The 17,708-nt window shown below is 46.9% G+C and overlaps 1 protein-coding gene across 2 annotated transcripts in view; it reads left to right on the top strand.

Annotated features, from left to right (window-relative positions):
- Nucleotides 1-927: 927 nt before the first annotated feature.
- phlpp2 (PH domain and leucine rich repeat protein phosphatase 2) overlaps nucleotides 928-17,708 on the top strand; it is a 33,226-nt gene continuing 16,445 nt past the window's right edge. Inside the window, exons 1-4 of one of the 2 annotated variants that reach the window (XM_077023775.1) lie at nucleotides 928-1,290; nucleotides 2,609-2,886; nucleotides 5,697-5,830; nucleotides 13,697-13,887. In XM_077023775.1, coding sequence (XP_076879890.1) covers nucleotides 1,087-1,290; nucleotides 2,609-2,886; nucleotides 5,697-5,830; nucleotides 13,697-13,887 — 807 coding nt within the window. In that variant the 5' untranslated portion in view covers nucleotides 928-1,086. Of the gene's footprint in view, nucleotides 1,291-2,608; nucleotides 2,887-3,787; nucleotides 4,651-5,696; nucleotides 5,831-13,696; nucleotides 13,888-17,708 lie in introns of those variants that run through there. The other variant, XM_077023776.1, reaches the window with a different exon arrangement.

The following is a 17,708-nucleotide window of genomic DNA, read 5'->3' as shown; positions in this document are numbered from 1 at the left end:
GAGATTTAGGTTACTCTGAGGCTCATCTGCCACTGCGCTCACAGAAAAGCTATGCATTGTGAACTTGGATAACACATCTCTCCCTATGATGTATAATCACGTAAGGCTGTTGTGCGGCGGGTGTTATTCCCCGTGACTCCATCCACTCCCGTGTGCATCAGGGGGAATGACGCCATAGCTCGGAAGACCCACATCATTATCCACCGAATAGGTGGAGTCGCCAGGGACGCGTGACTTCATCCTATTGCAGTAAAACCTTTAAAAAAGGCTGAGCGAGTGCAGTGCAGATAAACTGGGCCTCAGAAAGAGGGACCCTGGTTCTGGCCACTCTTCAGTACAGTTCATATCGAAACAGGCAACTCTTTAACTGCTCACACACCACTGCAGTTATGTCAGTATCGTTGCTGGATCCGTTTACATTTTAACTTTAAATCTAGCTTGTGTACTTGTCATGATAACCGCGGTCTTTGATAAAGATGAGACACACCTACAAGTACAGACGTCAGATTGCGGGGTTACATGAACCTTTACACGTGTACATGTGGTATCCAAACGGCCGGTTAAGAGGAACTGACCTAATTATCCTTTAGTCGACAACAATCTGTTCAGAAAGGTGAACAAAATCCATATAAATGTATTACGTTCCATAAATTGTAAACCAATTCATAAATATTGATTAAGAAATATACCTGTTTATTTTTGCTGTGGGTGAGGAGGATCGGTGTATTTAGTGCACAGACAGACAGCGACAAAACACAAACGTCCTACAGTTTGTTTATCGTGTAAGCTGTATGTTTCACGAGCACCTGTTTCAGCGTCAGCGTCCTTATGGATAATTCAGCGCCCTTATGAATAATTCAGCATATCTCAAGCCCTGGAATGGGCAGCGCCCAGTGAATAATAAGTAGCCCCGCCCCTCTCATGTTTATTGAGCGTGTATCTGACAGCCGTGAGATTCTGTCCCATTATGGCGTCTCACCAAACCAGGATGGGGTTTTTCTGCCGCCTCCCGTGCTGGAATTTACCAGTCGTCATCCGCGACGTTATATCTGGATTTCTGTGGTGAAAGACGTAAATGTGGGCGAGATGAAGGTCGAGGAAAACGCGGCGAGGTTGCCACAAAATGCCGATACGGACCGAAAAAATGGAGCCGCCGCCGAGGATGGCCAAGGCGGCAGGGGCACGTCGCCCATCCCGGCGGTCCACGAAGCGGCGTCTAATCAGACTGCAGCACCGGGCGAGCGCAACGGTCCGGCGAGCCGGGGCGGAACGGGGATCCGAGTTCTGAAGGTAGTAAGTTGATGAGTCTGTCTATATTGGTCTACGAGGCACCGCGAGGGGACGGTGCGGAGTGTTTCTCCCCACCAGGGCCGGAGTAGCCTACGCACGAATCCAACAGAATCGATACCGACACTTTTTTGTTTTTCGCATCCATATCCGATGATGAGTTCTAATGCACGCTGAGATGTGCGCGAGCCTGTACGCGTGCCGGTCACGGAGCGCTCGTGCGCAAACACGCAGCTGCTGCAACACTAAACGCGCTCGAGGCGACGCTGGAACGGTCTTAACCTGTTTGCGCGCTCTGGAAATATTCATGCATGCTCATGCAAACCTCTGACGGCGCCCACGTATCCTGATCATAAGTTAGGAATATCATGATGCATTTTCCAGCTCACAGGCGGCCAGTCCAGTAACGTTAGCTAGCAATAAACGTGCGGCTCCCGGTTCCGGGCGGGGGTTGTTGGAACTGCCTGGAATTGGTGCTCAATACGGAGACGGATATAGACAACACCTGCTTTTCTACCTCTTGCATAAAATCATATGATGTTTTATTAAGAGTCGCATTGAATCAGAATCAAGTCCAAGTAATCAGTTTCAAAAGGCCCGTTTTTTCTTGCGAGATAAACGTATTACAGCTAGAATACCTTATGCAGCAAACAATCGGATGTTTTAATCTTGATGGTGAGTCATCTTGCTAGATAGATGTATTTATAGATATGTCATAACAGGGACGAGAGCCTGCTTACGTCTTTAAAAAGTGATCTTTGCTTTAGCGTGCGGGAGTGTCTGTGTGTGTGTGTGTGTGTGTGTGTGTGCTGGTTAGTCTGGTGGTGCTCAGCGATGGACACCGAGGCAGGGGCAGGCACATCCGCATCGGACCTCCTCTGTGGGAGTACCTCCTCGTCGGGCTCTCTAATGACCTGACGCTGGACCGCCCGTGTGTGGCTCGGTCTCGACTCGCGCCTCTCGCCAGGGGCGTGTGTGTCCTGAGTAAATATTTGGGCCCGTCGGTCTCCCCGTGGTGGGGAGGATGTCGGGCTGATCTGCTGAGTGGAGTGCCCCCCTCGCTGGGCCATGATTCTGCACTCGCAGTCGTTGGATCATTTCCTTCCACTAATTTGGTCATCAGTGCGCACTATGTAGGGTATTTTTTATTTAGGGTAGCTGTATTTTATACACTTTATTAAAAATCTAACAGGGTGTATAAAAAAACCCAAAGCCAAGAGTCTGTGTGTCGTTTGAAAGCAGAGTTGTGTTGGTAAAAGTATTGATTCCTCCACACGGTGCTGTTCTGTTCTCCAGCGTCTCACCTCCTCCTTCTCCACAGCGCAACATGAAGCATAACGGCAGTCGTGGCTGCATGACGCGGAAGACTCGCTACGGCTCGCGGGAGCGGGACTGGCTGAAGGGTGATAGCCAGCGGGGCTGCGTGTGTCTCTACGGAGCCTCCGAGCCCCAGACACCCGCCATGGGGCCCCAGAGCTCGTCAGCAGCCCAGCCGGACCTCAGACTGGTCCTCTGCTCCACCAGTACCACCGTGGAGGAGCTCACCTGCCAGCGTGACGGGAAGGGCATCTACCTGCAGCTCCATGGAGACTTGATCAGGTAACACACACACACACACACACACACACACACACACACACACACACACACACACACACACACAGGTTCATTTTGGCCTGTCTTTTACGTCTGTGTAAACCCTATAGCCCTTTTCCTCTCTGTCATGATGTATGAGAGCAGTCATCCAGAATAACATTCTCCTCCACTGTGCCTGGAATCTCCTCCTCTCACTCCCTCTCCTTCTTCTCTCTCACTCCCTCTCCTTCTTCTCTCTCACTCCCTCTCCTTCTTCTCTCTCACTCCCTCTCCTTCTTCTCTCTCACTCCCTCTCCTTCTTCTCTCTCACTCCCTCTCCTTCTCTCTCTATCCCTCTCTTCTCTTTCACTCCCTCTCCTGTCTCTCTCACTCCCTCTCCTTCTCTTTCACTTTTCCTCTCCTTCTCTCTCACTCCCTCTTCTTCACTCTCTATCCCTCTCTTCTCTTTCACTTCCTCCTCTCTCTCACTCCCTCTCCTTCTCTCTCTCCCTCTCTTCTCTTTCACTTCCTCTCCTTCTCTCTCTATCCTTCTCTCCTTCTCTATCTCTCTCTCTCTCTCTCTCTCTCTCTCTCCCTCTCTCTCTCCCTCTCTCTCCATCTCCTGCTGGCTCTTCTCACCAGACTAGGAAGGAGTCGTTTTATTTCCTCTTTTGCTCGTCTGCTTCAGTGCTTATGTGAAGCGTTGCATAAGAGGCTATGTGCACTGTTCCTTTCTGCCAGCCCTCCTGCTGCTTTCTTGGGCTTTTGCTGGGACTGGCGTGCTCTGTCCTGGTTGGGGGAGAACGTCCGTGTGGATCGGAAACCTCCGGGCATCGTGCTGGCCGCGTTAGCACCTGTGCAGCCACCTACTGAAGACAACGGTCCTAGAGTGATGGCTCTGTCAGGCTGACTGGAACGCCCTGATTCAGCCCTACGCTGCCCTGGTGCTCACGCATGAGTGTGGCCGGCTTGGCTCAAGAAAACGTTCTGGTTGAATTGGCACACAGTTTGACCCATACAGGAGCACCATCTCAGGACTGCAGCGGCTATTACTGAATGTACTTTCAGGATTTTCAGGAAGTCCTGAATTGTAGTACTACAAAATTTGGGTTTCAGAAGTAGTTTTAAAGACAAAGTCATTAGTAAAACATTACAAAACACTACTTAAACCTTACAAAAGCATTAGTAAAACATTACTAAAGCATTACAAACCATGAATAAAACTAGTAAAACATTACAATACAATAGTAAAACATTACAAAAACATTAGTACAACATTACAATACATTAGTAAAACATTACAATACATTAGTAAAACATTACAAAAACATTAGTAAAACATTACAATACATTAGTAAAACATTACTAAAACATTACAAACCATGAATAAATCTAGTAAATCATTACAAAACATTAGTAAAACATTACAAAAACACTTGAAAAACATTAGTGAAACATTACAAAACCATTAGTAATTAATGTATACACTATATACATTATACATAATGTATACACTATATACACATACAAAAAATCTCCCTGCAAGAGCTGAGAAGGGGTGTGTGTGTGTGTGTGTGTGTGTGAGAGTGTGTGTGTGTGTGTGTGTGTGTGTGTGTGTGTGTGTGTGTGTGTGTGTGTGTGTGTGTGTGTGTGTGTGTGTGTGTGTGTGTGTGTGTGTGAGAGAGTGTGTGTGTGTGTGGCTTTGGATGTGTCTGTGCATCTTCTTACCTAAACAGGCCTCATGTGACCCAGTGTCCACTTTCTGCAGTGTCTGCGGACATTTGGAAGGTGTGTGTATGAGTGTGTATGTGTGTGTTTGAGACAGACATTTGAATATTTCCCCTTTTCGTGTCCTTGTGAGGACGACGGTCCTGCTGAAACGGTCAAAATCACGCTCGTCTTCAGAAAGCAGCTGAGTGCTGAGGTGGCTCTGATGGCAGATTTAATGAGGACGAACTAGGCGCTCTCAGATGTGTGTGTGTGTGTGTGTGTGTGTGTGTTGTAGGCACAAACACTTCTTGCACTGCACCAGCTTTCACCTTGCACACCTCCACCTGTCTCCACCTGAGAGCCACGGTACCATTCTCAGCTGGCCGCACCCACCTTGCACACATCCCGGCCTCCCATTACCCCCCGGGGCCCGTTAGGCCTGTGTGTGGTGGTGGGGTCGTAGGTCGGAGCCGTCTCAGGACGTTAGTGGACAGGGCCAGGATCTGTGGACAGGGCAGAAGAACCCGGCAGCCCGACATGGCCGTGGGTGTCTGGGCCGAGCCGGGAGGGGGACCGTAACGAGGGGGACGCAGCCGTCATGTGAATATAGTGCTTTGTGTGCTTGTTTGGGTTTAAAGAAATGCTGGCTGCCCGTATGAACTATGGAGCTGTTTTGTCTCGAAACCGACCCAGTGAGTGATGGTTCTGGAAGACGGCTGTGGCGAGGATCACACTAGATGGGTGGTTTTCTGCTGTGGCTGTGTAGTCATAGAGAGGTCACTGTTGTCTGGAAATGGTCTCGTCAACCTGATGTTCCTGAACTGAAATAACAGTGTGTTTTTAGTAGTTTTCCTGCTTTCTGGTGTGTACTGCAACATGGTGAATGCAGTATGTTTTTGTGTGTGGTGTTTTTCCATGGTAAAAAAAAAAACACAGATTCATCTGATCTACAGCGACTGAAGAACCCTTCATGAGCTCCGAGGTCAGGGATCTCACTCAGAACCACTGTAAACATGTTGCTCTGTCTCGCTCTCCCCTTCTCCATCCTTCTATCCTCCTCTCCCTCTTTCTTGCACTCTCTCTGATCCTCTGGCTCCCTCCTCCTCCTCTCCCCCTCTCTGCAGGAGGCTGGAGTCCTCCGCGTGCCCCCTTCAGATCGTCTACGATTATCTGACCACCATGGGCTACGAAGACCCTCTGCGCGTGCAGCAGGAAGCTGCTACCTCTGACCTCAGCTGCATGATCCGCTTCTACAGCGGTGAGTCCTGGTCCGGATCGTTGCCCAGCGGCACCCCCACACTTCCCCCAACCACACCCCCCCCCCCCCCCCCTCCCTTTAACCGCTGCGGTCCTGATCAGAGTTGGACCTGGGTTTGTACTTCTGCATTTGGGAGGGTGTTGCTGAATTGGCTCATCTGTTCTGAAACAAACAAACAAATAAACACAGCGTGGGACCGCGTGTGATAGCTGTGGCCGCGTGTGATAGCTGTGACCGCATGTGATAGCTGTGACCGCGTGTGATAGCTGTGGCCGCGTGTGGGAGCTGTGGCCGCGTGTGATAGCTGTGACCGCGTGTGATAGCTGTGACCGCGTGTGATAGCTGTGGCTGCGTGTGGTAGCTGTGGCCACGTGTGATAGCTGTGGCCGCGTGTGATAGCTGTGACCGCGTGTGATAGCTGTGGCCGCGTGTGATAGCTGTGGCCGCGTGTGATAGCTGTGACCGCGTGTGATAGCTGTGACCACGTGTGATAACTGTGACCGCGTGTGATAGCTGTGACCGCGTGTGATAGCTGTGGCCGCGTGTGATAGCTGTGGCCGCGTGTGGTAGCTGTGGCCGCGTGTGATAGCTGTGACCGCGTGTGATAGCTGTGACCGCGTGTGATAGCTGTGGCCGCGTGTGATAGCTGTGGCCGCGTGTGATAACTGTGGCTGTGTGTGACAGCCGTGGCAGTGTGTGATAGCTGTGGCCACGTGTGATAGCTGTGGCCACGTGTGATAGCTGTGGCCACGTGTGATAGTTGTGGCTGCGTGTGATAGTTGTGGCTGCGTGTGATGGATGGCTGCCAACCCCACACGATGGGTCACACTTACTTTATTTGTAGACTGCAGGTGGGTGCGATGACACACATACACACACACACACACACACACACACACACACACACGCCCTGGGGCATGTCCCGTTACCCTCATAAAGCAGCGCATAGGCTTTGCCTTGGGGAGAAACAGGGACCTAATGTTCCTCTAACTAATGACCAGACTGGAAGAGTGTGTGTGTGTGTGTGTGTGTGTGTGTGTGTGTGTGTGTGTGTGTGTGTGCGTGTGTGTAGTGTTGAGTCTTAGTGTTGGATCCCCCATGCCACCCCTGTGCAGTCCCAGGACTACAGTAGGGACATCTGTAAGCGTTGATGAGACATTAGTATCTGAGACACTAATGAACTGTGTGTGCAGCATCACGTTTCTAGAGAGCGGGAGCTGGGTGCTCTCTGCTGTGGAACACTACTTTGTGCAAGGTTTATTTCCTGTGAGACTGCCGTAATGCTATTTGTGCATCTCTCTTCCTTCCCTGTTCTTTGTTTTAAGAGTGTGTGTTGTGTGCGAAGGCTAATATAAAAGCAGTTAATAAACTGTAACTTAATACAAGTCCTCACTTTGGAAAAACACAGGCCCAGGGACCCTAGGCCACTGGCCGGGGTGACGGTGGGGGCGGAGGTTAACCAGCCCAGCTGCAGCTCCCCGGGGAGAGGGACGTGAGTTCAGGCCTGGCTGCTCTCAGCTGGGCTGGGGCTTGCTCCAGAACACTGCCCCCCTCGTGATGAAACTTGGCTTCAGCCAGTGGTGGTCACAGTGGCCCTCAGGAAAGATCATGTTTGGAACTGGCTCTGGCCAGTTAATGAGATATTGATTTTCTAGGTGAAAATGAAAACGAAATAAAATGTGTCTGTCTGAGAGAGAGAGAGACTGGCCATGGGCTTAGCACCCTTACTTTGGGGCGGGACTTGACACGAGAGAGAGAGGAGATCACAGAGCCTCCTTTACCTGTCTTCATCTGTCTCTACCTGTCTTCACCTGTCTCTACCTTGCCTCAACTGTCTTTACCTGTCTTCACCTATGTCTACCTGTCCTCACCTGTGTCTACCTGTCCTCACCTGTCTCTACCTGTCCTCACCTGTGTCTACCTGTCCTCACCTGTCTCTATCTGTCCTCACCTGTCTCTACCTGTTTTCACCTGTCTCTACCCGTCCTCACGTCTCTACCTTTCCTCACCTGTCTCTACCTGTCCTCACCTGTCTCTACCTGCCTCCTCGTCTGGCCCAGATAACCAGGTTCTGTTTAGAATATGAGGAGCAGAGGTTCTCCCTATAAATCCGTCTGGCCTCCTACCTGGGCCTTCACTGTATATCGTCCACTTAGTGAATAGAGGAAATCACTTCTGGCTAGCCTGACTTTTCTGGTACAAGGTCCACACCTGAGCACACACACATGGTTTGTTTCTGTCTGCATACGTGAGAACTCTTGTCCCAGTGTCTGGTGCAGACTCTTCTGTACCTGCTGTTGGACTGGCTCTGCTCTCCCAGGGTGTTGGGTCAGTCTCGCTGCCGTCATGGTGCTCTCCTGAGCACTGGGACTCTCAAGGAGTCATTTGTATGAGCTCAGGTTTCATTGTACAAGGGTCAGTTATGCTGTTCTGGCTGTCTGGTAGGATGCCAGATGTTTATTGAATGTAAATAACTCACTCGATTTCTCATCCGGAGCTTTATGGCACATGTGTTCAGGAGTGATCTTGTTTCCTGTTTGAACTGTACAAAGTCTCATTTTTTCAAGTAAGGTCCCACCAGTCATAAATGAAGAGGGCTGAAACGTTGGACGGTGTGATGGGTCTCACAGTTCCGGCTTTTAAATGCTGATATGCTGCCATTTGAATCTTTGATATGGTTTGATGGTCTTCATACGGTCGCCTAACTCTGAGTGACCTGCCTCATAAAAAAAAAAAAAGCTCTTGAGAAAATCCTCAAGCATTTTGAGAAAATCCTCAAATATTTTGAGAAAATCCTCAAGTATTTTGGTTTCATATTACAATGCTGTGCTTTTTTTTCCCTTCCTGAAAATTCCATTCACTGCATTTCCACCAGTTGAAGTCCATAGTGGTTGATTGTTTCCAGAGCTGCTCTGTGCTGTTGGCTTCATCTGAGCACTGTACGTCCTCCCCCCCTGCACCCCCAGCAGGTCCGTGTAATTGATGTAATCTTGCATAGCTCAGAACTGGTCTGTTCATTTACGGGCAAGCCAAGGGATCTTCTGTTTGAATCAGCATGGCAGGAGTCAGTGAACTCCAAGATCTTGATCTTTGAAGCGGCTCTACTCTCCAGATGGGTCAGCGACGGGCTGTACGTCTCCGTCCGTATGATTCAGTAAGGAGTGCTGACTCTTGAGAGACCTCCCCCCACCTCCCCTTACTCTCCCTCCAGGGAAAATAAGACCTCCGTATCGTTGCCAAGTCTGCTGTCAGCACTAGGTTTGGGAGCTTGAAGACCAGGCCCAGGCCCTGCAGTGCCTGGATCGACAGGCAGGTGGCACTGGGGAGCCCTCCCCATTGTCTTGCTGTGTGGCATGGCCTGGAGGAAAGAAAGGGACCTCCATATGGATACTGCGAAAAGCAATTAGCCATGTGCATCCACCACCACAGTTTACAAGGCTTGAAACCTCCGGCCGGCTGAGCTTGTTCTGGGTACCTCGCTGCCTCACTGGGCTGGCTGGCCGATAGGGCAGGTATCTGCTGCTACCATCTCTCTTGGGCAAGTTAATACAAGAATTGGTCATTTGGTGATCATCGTGTCTGTAGTCCAAAGTAAATCGCATGCCAGTGTGGGCTCAGACGCTCCAGCAGAGTTCGGGTCGTCCGAGGGAGACAAGGCTGGCCTGTCTAGGGGTTTAGTGTGGTGCTGTGTTCTCAAAAGCTCAAACAGAAGTCTTCAGTTTGGGGTCGCCTTCATTCTTGTTATGAAAGGGTCTAGTTAGGCAGAGTGGCCACAGCTTCTATTGTTTTGACACAACGGCTGTTTTGACTTTGTATCTGCGTACACTGGATTCAAAAAGGAGACCGCGGGAATAAAAGAACTTCAGATAAAAGGGAACTTTTCCCTCGTCCTCTGGGATTCTGGTCTGGACGTCACGGACTGAGGTTCAACAGCAACACTCGCATCATAGAAAGGAAAGAATGGTGAGACTGGCCAAAGTGAAAAAGCCTGAAAAAAATATGTTAAATGTATACAGAATGATGGAACCCAAACCCAAAGAAGATCCATACGAGATATGAAGCATGTCACGACAGTCTTGAGATAGATAACAAGACCAGAATAGTTTGTGCAGTGAGTTTCCCGGTCATGCAGCTAGTTGTAGACAGATGTTGAAGAAGGGTGTGAGTCTCTGAAGCATCTTTGTGCAGTTGGAGGAGGTGATTGGTATGTACGCAGTGCATCATGAGACATCAGGGCATCTTTTCCACCCTCAACAAACCTGACCCAAAGTGTCAGGGAAGAGTAAAGCCAAAAGCCAAATATCTACACCATGACCTAAAGCCAAAGGACTACCAGATCTACACCATGATCTAAAGTCAAAGGACCACCACATCTACACCATATACCAAATATATATATATTATCCTAACATCAGACCCAAAAACTTCTCAACCTAGGTTTCTTGAGTGAGGCTGTGTCTCTAAACAAACAGGAGGCTTATTCCATAGGTGGGATCTGTGTATTGAAAATGCGCTGGTGGGATCTGTGTATTGAAAATGCTCCTGACAAAATGCCCGAGTCTCAGAAATCTAGCAGGTGTGGTGACTCAGATTAGGTATAATATGCAACTAAATGATAGAGAACGTGTGCAGTTTCCGCTGAAAACTCAAAATAAGGCCCTGGTGGCTGGTAAATAGTGTCAGACAAAATGGGAGTGAGTGCGGAGATTGCTAAATCATCTACTTTATTAAAATACATTTTGAAGGACCTGAATTTCTACTCTGGTTTCTAAGGACCCATTTTACCAGTTTTACCATTTAAACTACACTACATAAATCTGACCTGCCATTTCAGCTTCAGGCTGTATCTAAATGTTGTTAAACCAACTTTAGTGAAAGGGTGTTAAACCTTTAATCATTAATACTTTCATAATGACCACCTTAGCTGTGTGGGCATCTGGCAATATTGCTATTGAACAGAGCTTTTTCTGAGGTTTCCTGAGCTTTTTTCTGCTGTCTTACCTCGGTCTTGTATTCTCAAAGACTTCCTATACAGGACAAAATGTCAACATAGTAAGCTAGTTATGAGAGCGATGCCTTCATATACTGTCTCACCTCCAGTGTCCAGTCAGAATAATCCATGTATTATGCACTTTAGTGACTGTAATGTGGTGTTGATTGTGTTGCTATGTGAACTGGAGTGAATTTGAAGTGAATTGCATTGTGACATTGTTTTTGCCGATTCACACACGTGTTCAGTATTACTGTATTACTTCTGGTGATTTGTGACTGCTTAAGACGGTGGTTTCCAAACTTCTTCTTTTGCAGATAAGAATATTGTCAAACCCCACCCCCAGTCACTCCTTGCCTCTCCACTGCGGGAACCACTGGTCTAAGACACAATTACAGCCGATATGAATCATACGCATGAACAACTTCCCATTAGCCAGCCGTTATGAATGAGCTTTGATGTGGATGTGGAGCACCCTGCCTTTAGGGCTGTGTTGAGTTGTTGTGGGGGCTCGTTGCTGAGGTTCTGGACGTATCGCCTGGACACAAAGCACCAGGGCCTGCAGGACAGCCTCTGATCTCCTGGTGCTAACTCTGGTTATGGTCACACTGTTCTTAATAAGGGGAACAACAAGTAGACAAACAGGAAGTTGTGATGCTGAAGCATTTGGACTTCAAAGAAGTAAAAACTCAGGGGTGAGCTTAACAATAGCAAATAACACAAGATGATTCCTGGATTGATCGAATGAACGTGGGTGATGCTTTGATAAAAACATCATTAAACCGATTCAGTGCTGCTCCAGATGTTAGCATTTATGTGTTAAATATCGCCATAGAGACAAGAATAGACCAGACTCACAGAAGGTTTACCAAGAGGGTTCACCACAAACACTAGCAGGTTTCTAGAGCAGGGTCAGCTTGGAGTTCAGAACAATCTACTAAAGAACAGTTCTATGGTTCATGCTCAAAGCCTTGTGTACCCATTAAAATGGACAGTAACAACATTACCACAGTGATGATAAAAAAAATAGTAAAAAAAAAAAGACGCTTCTGATGCAATGCAATGTGAGCTGTGATAGGAAATGTGGTGTGAGATGTGTTGGCCTGGCTGTGAACCGCTCTGCTGCTGCGTGTGTGGGCACCACCCTTCCCTTCAGTGGTGACCTGTCTGTCGGCGTTAGTCTGATGCATGCTGGGTAGATGCCATGGTGCACACATCGTCTACCGCAAAGCCACCCATGCAACCAGCTCCTACAGATGACCGCATTATAAGATTCATTTGTAACATCTACAACCCCCAAATCGGGGTGGAGTTATCTACAAAATTGGATTTCTCTCAACTTTACCCAATTTAGATGTAAATGACACCGAATGAAAGATAATGGTCTATATATCGAGCTGATATTATTGATTGGTTAGCACGTTCCTGATGCCTTGCTATCTACGATATCTTTCTGAAGCGTCTCTTGGGACCTCTATGTCACGGTGGTGGTTGACCTTATATGGGTTATCTTTGAGTGCTTCCAGTTCCACACTTTACAACTAAGTTTGGCAAGCAATTCCCGATTGATCTGAATTCCTCTTGGCCAAGGTCCTTGAAAAGGTTGTTGGCATGTGTATGATGTACACTGTTTGGGAATTGGCAGTTTGAGACTGTTGAATTAAGTTCACTAACACGGCATCAAAGGAGTGACTACGACAGACACTCGTACCATTCGCTGCCGTCACCTGACATGGATCTCCTTTAACCGAGTATAGCGTGTGTGTGTGTGTGTGTGTGTGTGTGTGTGTATTTCTCTTCGTCATAGTATGTGTATGTGAATGTAGTGTGTCTCCGGTTCCTCCCATGGACTCCCCCGAGCTGTAGAGTTATGGCGAGACCCTTTGTGCTCCTGAATCATCTGAGGAGTCATTTTGCGAGGCTCCGACCTCACTCCCTCTGGGCCGGGCCTCTGCTGTGGCTGGGTCCAGAGCCCGGTGCCTGAGCCCGGTGCCTGAGCCCGGTGCCAGAGCCCGGTGCCAGAGCCCGGTGCCGCCCTGAGTCCTGGCTGCAGGGTGGGGTTGAAGGTGGTGGGGTAAGCATGGCAGAAACGGCATGGTTCATCGGTGATGAGCGGACGTGGCTGAATGCGTTTACACCCGAGCGTGGCTGTACGGGGCACGTGAACGCTTCAGTGGCACTTCACAGTCGTGGACAGTACGCCTTAAGATTAATATTAGTAAATGTCATAAGCCTTAGGTTGTGTGACTTGAGTATGGCAATAACGAGTAATAATGAGTAAGGCAATAACGCCACAGCTGTATCTATCTGTCTGACTCAAGTGTGTGTGTGTGTGTGTGTATGTGTGTGTGTGTGTGTGTGTCGTTGGGAGCTGATCAGTCCGTGTGACATCATTAGCTGGCAGCTCCTTTCTCTCTGTATCTATATCTCCTACAGAGAATCTACGCTACTCAGCCTCTGCATATGGGCTTAATTAGTGTGTGTGTGTGTGTGTGTGTGTGTGTGTGTGTGTGTGTGTGTGTGTGTGTGTGTGCGCGTGTGTGTGTGTGTGTGTCCCCGCAGCATGTTGTGACAGCTGCCTCTCAGGGGGGCTCTGTGTTGGGAGGATCTCTGACATATTCTGTGTGTGTGTGTGTGTGGGGGGGGGGGGGGGGGGGGGGGAGTTTGTACTCGCCTGTGCACTTCAGTGTTCCATTTTTAACTGAGTTTGCAAACCTTTCCTTTAAAGGTTCACCACCTAAATGCAGTGTGTGTGTGTGTGTGTGTGTGTGTGTGTGTGTGTGTGTGTGTGTGTGTGTGTGTGTGTATGTGTATGTGCGTGCGTGCGTTTGTGTGTGTACGTGTGTGTGTGTGTGTGTGTGTGTGTATTCCCGCAGAGCGACCGGTGAACGCGGACCAACAGGACCGGGTCCTGCTGAAGGGTGTGTTCAGCGTGCGTAAGGGCAAGACTCAGCTTCACAAGTGGGCGGAGCGTCAGGTGATCCTGTGTGGCACCTGCCTGATCGTGGCCTCCGTGAAGGACAGCCTGACAGGCAAGCTGCACATACTGCCCCTGGTCGGGGGGAAGGTGAGTGAGGGCAGGGGCTCGCGTGCACCATCTCATCGCCCCCCCAACACTCTCCCTTAGAGCCAGGCCACGGCTGGGCTGTACAAACACAGCTGCACATGATGGGGAGGAGAGGGGTAGAGAGGGGTAGAGAGGGGAGGTGAGGGGAGGAGAGGAGAGGGGTAGAGAGGGGTAGAGAGGAGAGGGGAGGGGAGGGGTAGAGAGGGGAGGGGAGGGGAGGGGTAGAGAGGGGAGGTGAGGGGAGGGGTAGAGAGGGGAGGTGAGGGGAGGTGAGGGGAGGGGTAGAGAGGAGAGGGGTAGAGAGGGGAGGTGAGGGGAGGTGAGGGGAGGGGTAGAGAGGGGAGGTGAGGGGAGGGGTAGAGAGGGGAGGTGAGGGGAGGTGAGGGGAGGGGTAGAGAGGGGAGGGGTAGAGAGGGGTAGAGAGGGGAGGTGAGGGGAGGGGTAGAGAGGGGAGGTGAGGGGAGGGGTAGAGAGGGGAGGGGTAGAGAGGGGTAGAGAGGAGAGGGGAGGGGAGGGGTAGAGAGGGGAGGGGAGGGGAGGGGTAGAGAGGGGAGGTGAGGGGAGGGGTAGAGAGGGGAGGTGAGGGGAGGTGAGGGGAGGGGTAGAGAGGAGAGGGGTAGAGAGGGGAGGTGAGGGGAGGTGAGGGGAGGGGTAGAGAGGGGAGGTGAGGGGAGGGGTAGAGAGGGGAGGTGAGGGGAGGTGAGGGGAGGGGTAGAGAGGGGAGGGGTAGAGAGGGGTAGAGAGGGGAGGTGAGGGGAGGGGTAGAGAGGGGTAGAGAGGTGAGGGGTAGAGAGGGAAGGTGAGGGGAGGGGTAGAGAGGGGAGGGGTAGAGAGGGGAGGTGAGGGGAGGAGAGGGGAGGGGTAGAGAGGGGAGGGGTAGAGAGGGGAGGTGAGGGGAGGTGAGGGGAGGGGTAGAGAGAGGAGGTGAGGGGAGGGGTCGAGCCCCCGTGTGCATTGCCCATAAAGCCATGATTACGTTATCTAAGTGTCCAGGACTGGAGCTTCATGCAGTAACTGTATGAAGGAATGCAGGAAGCACATTGCTTTTGATTCTTTTCTGCCTTTGCTTTATAATGTAAAGCCCCCCGTGTCTGTGTGTGTCTCAGGAGAACAGTTGGCTTGCCAGCCATGACATATACTGCAAATAGCTTTTGATTATCACAAGTCCCTCAGGACGTTTTAAGTACATTTAAATTTCTGAGCTGTTTAAGTGTTGAAATGGGTAATATACAGATGTTCAGCTGTGGGGTCGTTGGTCACTCTGGAGTAGCTTAGACCTTCAGAACATACTCATCCTGCTATTGTACATATTTACTCATCATATCACAGATCCCCTTTTATGAACTAATAATAATTATAGATTAGATCAGATTCAACTTCATTGTCGATACACATTTAGAGTTAAAAGGCCACGAAATGCAGTTCAGCATCTAACCAGAAGAGCAATAAGCAGCAAGTGCAGATTATGTGTAGATTATGAAGTATGTACAGAATCTACATTATGAAGTATGTATAGATTCTACATTATGAAGTATGTACAGTATCTACATTATGAAGGATGTACAGAATCTACATTATGAAGTATGTATAGATTCTACATTATGAAGTATGTACAGTATCTACATTTTGAAGGATGTACAGAATCTACATTATGAAGTATGTACTGTATCTATTGTGAAGTATGTACAGATTCTACATTACGAAGTATGTACAGTATCTACATTATGAAGGATGTACAGAATCTACATTATGAAGTATGTACAGTGTATTTATTGTGAAGTATGTACAGATTCTACATTATGAAGTATGTACAGTATCTACATTATGAAGGATGTACAGAATCTACATTATGAAGTATGTACAGTGTATTTATTGTGAAGTATGTACAGATTCTACATTATGAAGTATGTGCAGAATCTACATTATAAAGTATATATAGATTCTACATTATGAAGTATGTACAGTATCTACATTATGAAGGATGTACACAATCTACATTATGAAGTATGTATAGATTCTACATTATGAAGTATGTACAGTATCTACATTATGAAGGATGTACAGAATCTACATTATGAAGTATGTATAGATTCTACATTATGAAGTATGTACAGTATCTACATTATGAAGGATGTACAGAATCTACATTATGAAGTATGTACAGTGTATTTATTGTGAAGTATGTACAGAATCTACATTATGAAGTATGTACAGAATCTACATTATAAAGTATATATAGATTCTACATTATGAAGTATGTACAGTGTATTTATTTTGAAGTATGTACAGAATCTACATTAGGAAGTATGTACAGAATCTACATTATGAAGTATGTACAGTGTATTTATTGTGAAGTATGTACAGAATCTACATTATGAAGTATGTACAGAATCTACATTATGAAGTATGTACAGTGTATTTATTGTGAAGTATGTACAGAATCTACATTATGAAGTATGTACAGAATCTACATTATGAAGTATGTACAGAATCTACATTGTGAAGTATGTACAGAATCTACATTATGAAGTATGTACAGTGTATTTATTGTGAAGTATGTACAGAATCTACATTATGAAGTATGTATAGAATCTACATTATGAAGTATGTACAGTGTATTTATTGTGAAGTATGTACAGAATCTACATTATGAAGTATGTACAGAATCTACATTGTGAAGTATGTACAGAATCTACATTAGGAAGTATGTACAGAATCTACATTATGAAGTATGTACAGTGTATTTATTGTGAAGTATGTACAGAATCTACATTATGAAGTATGTATAGAATCTACATTATGAAGTATGTACAGTGTATTTATTGTGAAGTATGTACAGAATCTACATTATGAAGTATGTACAGAATCTACATTATGAAGTATGTACAGAATCTACATTATGAAGTATGTACAGTGTATTTATTGTGAAGTATGTACAGAATCTACATTATGAAGTATGTATAGAATCTACATTATGAAGTATGTACAGAATCTACATTGTAAAGTATGTACAGAATCTACATTATGAAGTATGTACAGAATCTACATTAGGAAGTATGTACAGAATCTACATTATGAAGTATGTACAGTGTATTTATTGTGAAGTATGTACAGAATCTACATTATGAAGTATGTATAGAATCTACATTATGAAGTATGTACAGTGTATTTATTGTGAAGTATGTACAGAATCTACATTATGAAGTATGTACAGAATCTACATTATGAAGTATGTACAGTATCTACATTATGAAGTATGTACAGAATCTACATTGTGAAGTATGTACAGAATCTACATTAGGAAGTATGTACAGAATCTACATTAGGAAGTATGTACAGTGTATTTATTGTGAAGTATGTACAGAATCTACATTATGAAGTATGTATAGAATCTACATTATGAAGTATGTACAGTGTATTTATTGTAAAGTATGTACAGAATCTACATTATGAAGTATGTACAGTATCTACATTATGAAGTATGTACAGTGTATTTATTGTGAAGTATGTACAGATTCTACATTATGAAGTATGTACTGTATCTACATTATGAAGTATGTACAGAATCTACATTATGAAGTATGTACAGAATCTACATTATGAAGTATGTACAGAATCTACATTAGGAAGTATGTACAGAATCTACATTGTGAAGTATGTACAGAATCTACATTATGAAGTATGTACAGAATCTACATTAGGAAGTATGTACAGAATCTACATTGTGAAGTATGTACAGAATCTACATTATGAAGTATGTACAGAATCTACATTAGGAAGTATGTACAGAATCTACATTGTGAAGTATGTACAGAATCTAC

Source organism: Brachyhypopomus gauderio, chromosome 12, assembly GCF_052324685.1.
Source record: "Brachyhypopomus gauderio isolate BG-103 chromosome 12, BGAUD_0.2, whole genome shotgun sequence".
NCBI classification, from domain to species: Eukaryota; Metazoa; Chordata; class Actinopteri; order Gymnotiformes; family Hypopomidae; genus Brachyhypopomus; species Brachyhypopomus gauderio.
Note: the sequence above shows the minus strand (reverse complement) of the source record. Positions and strands in the feature narration are given on the sequence as shown.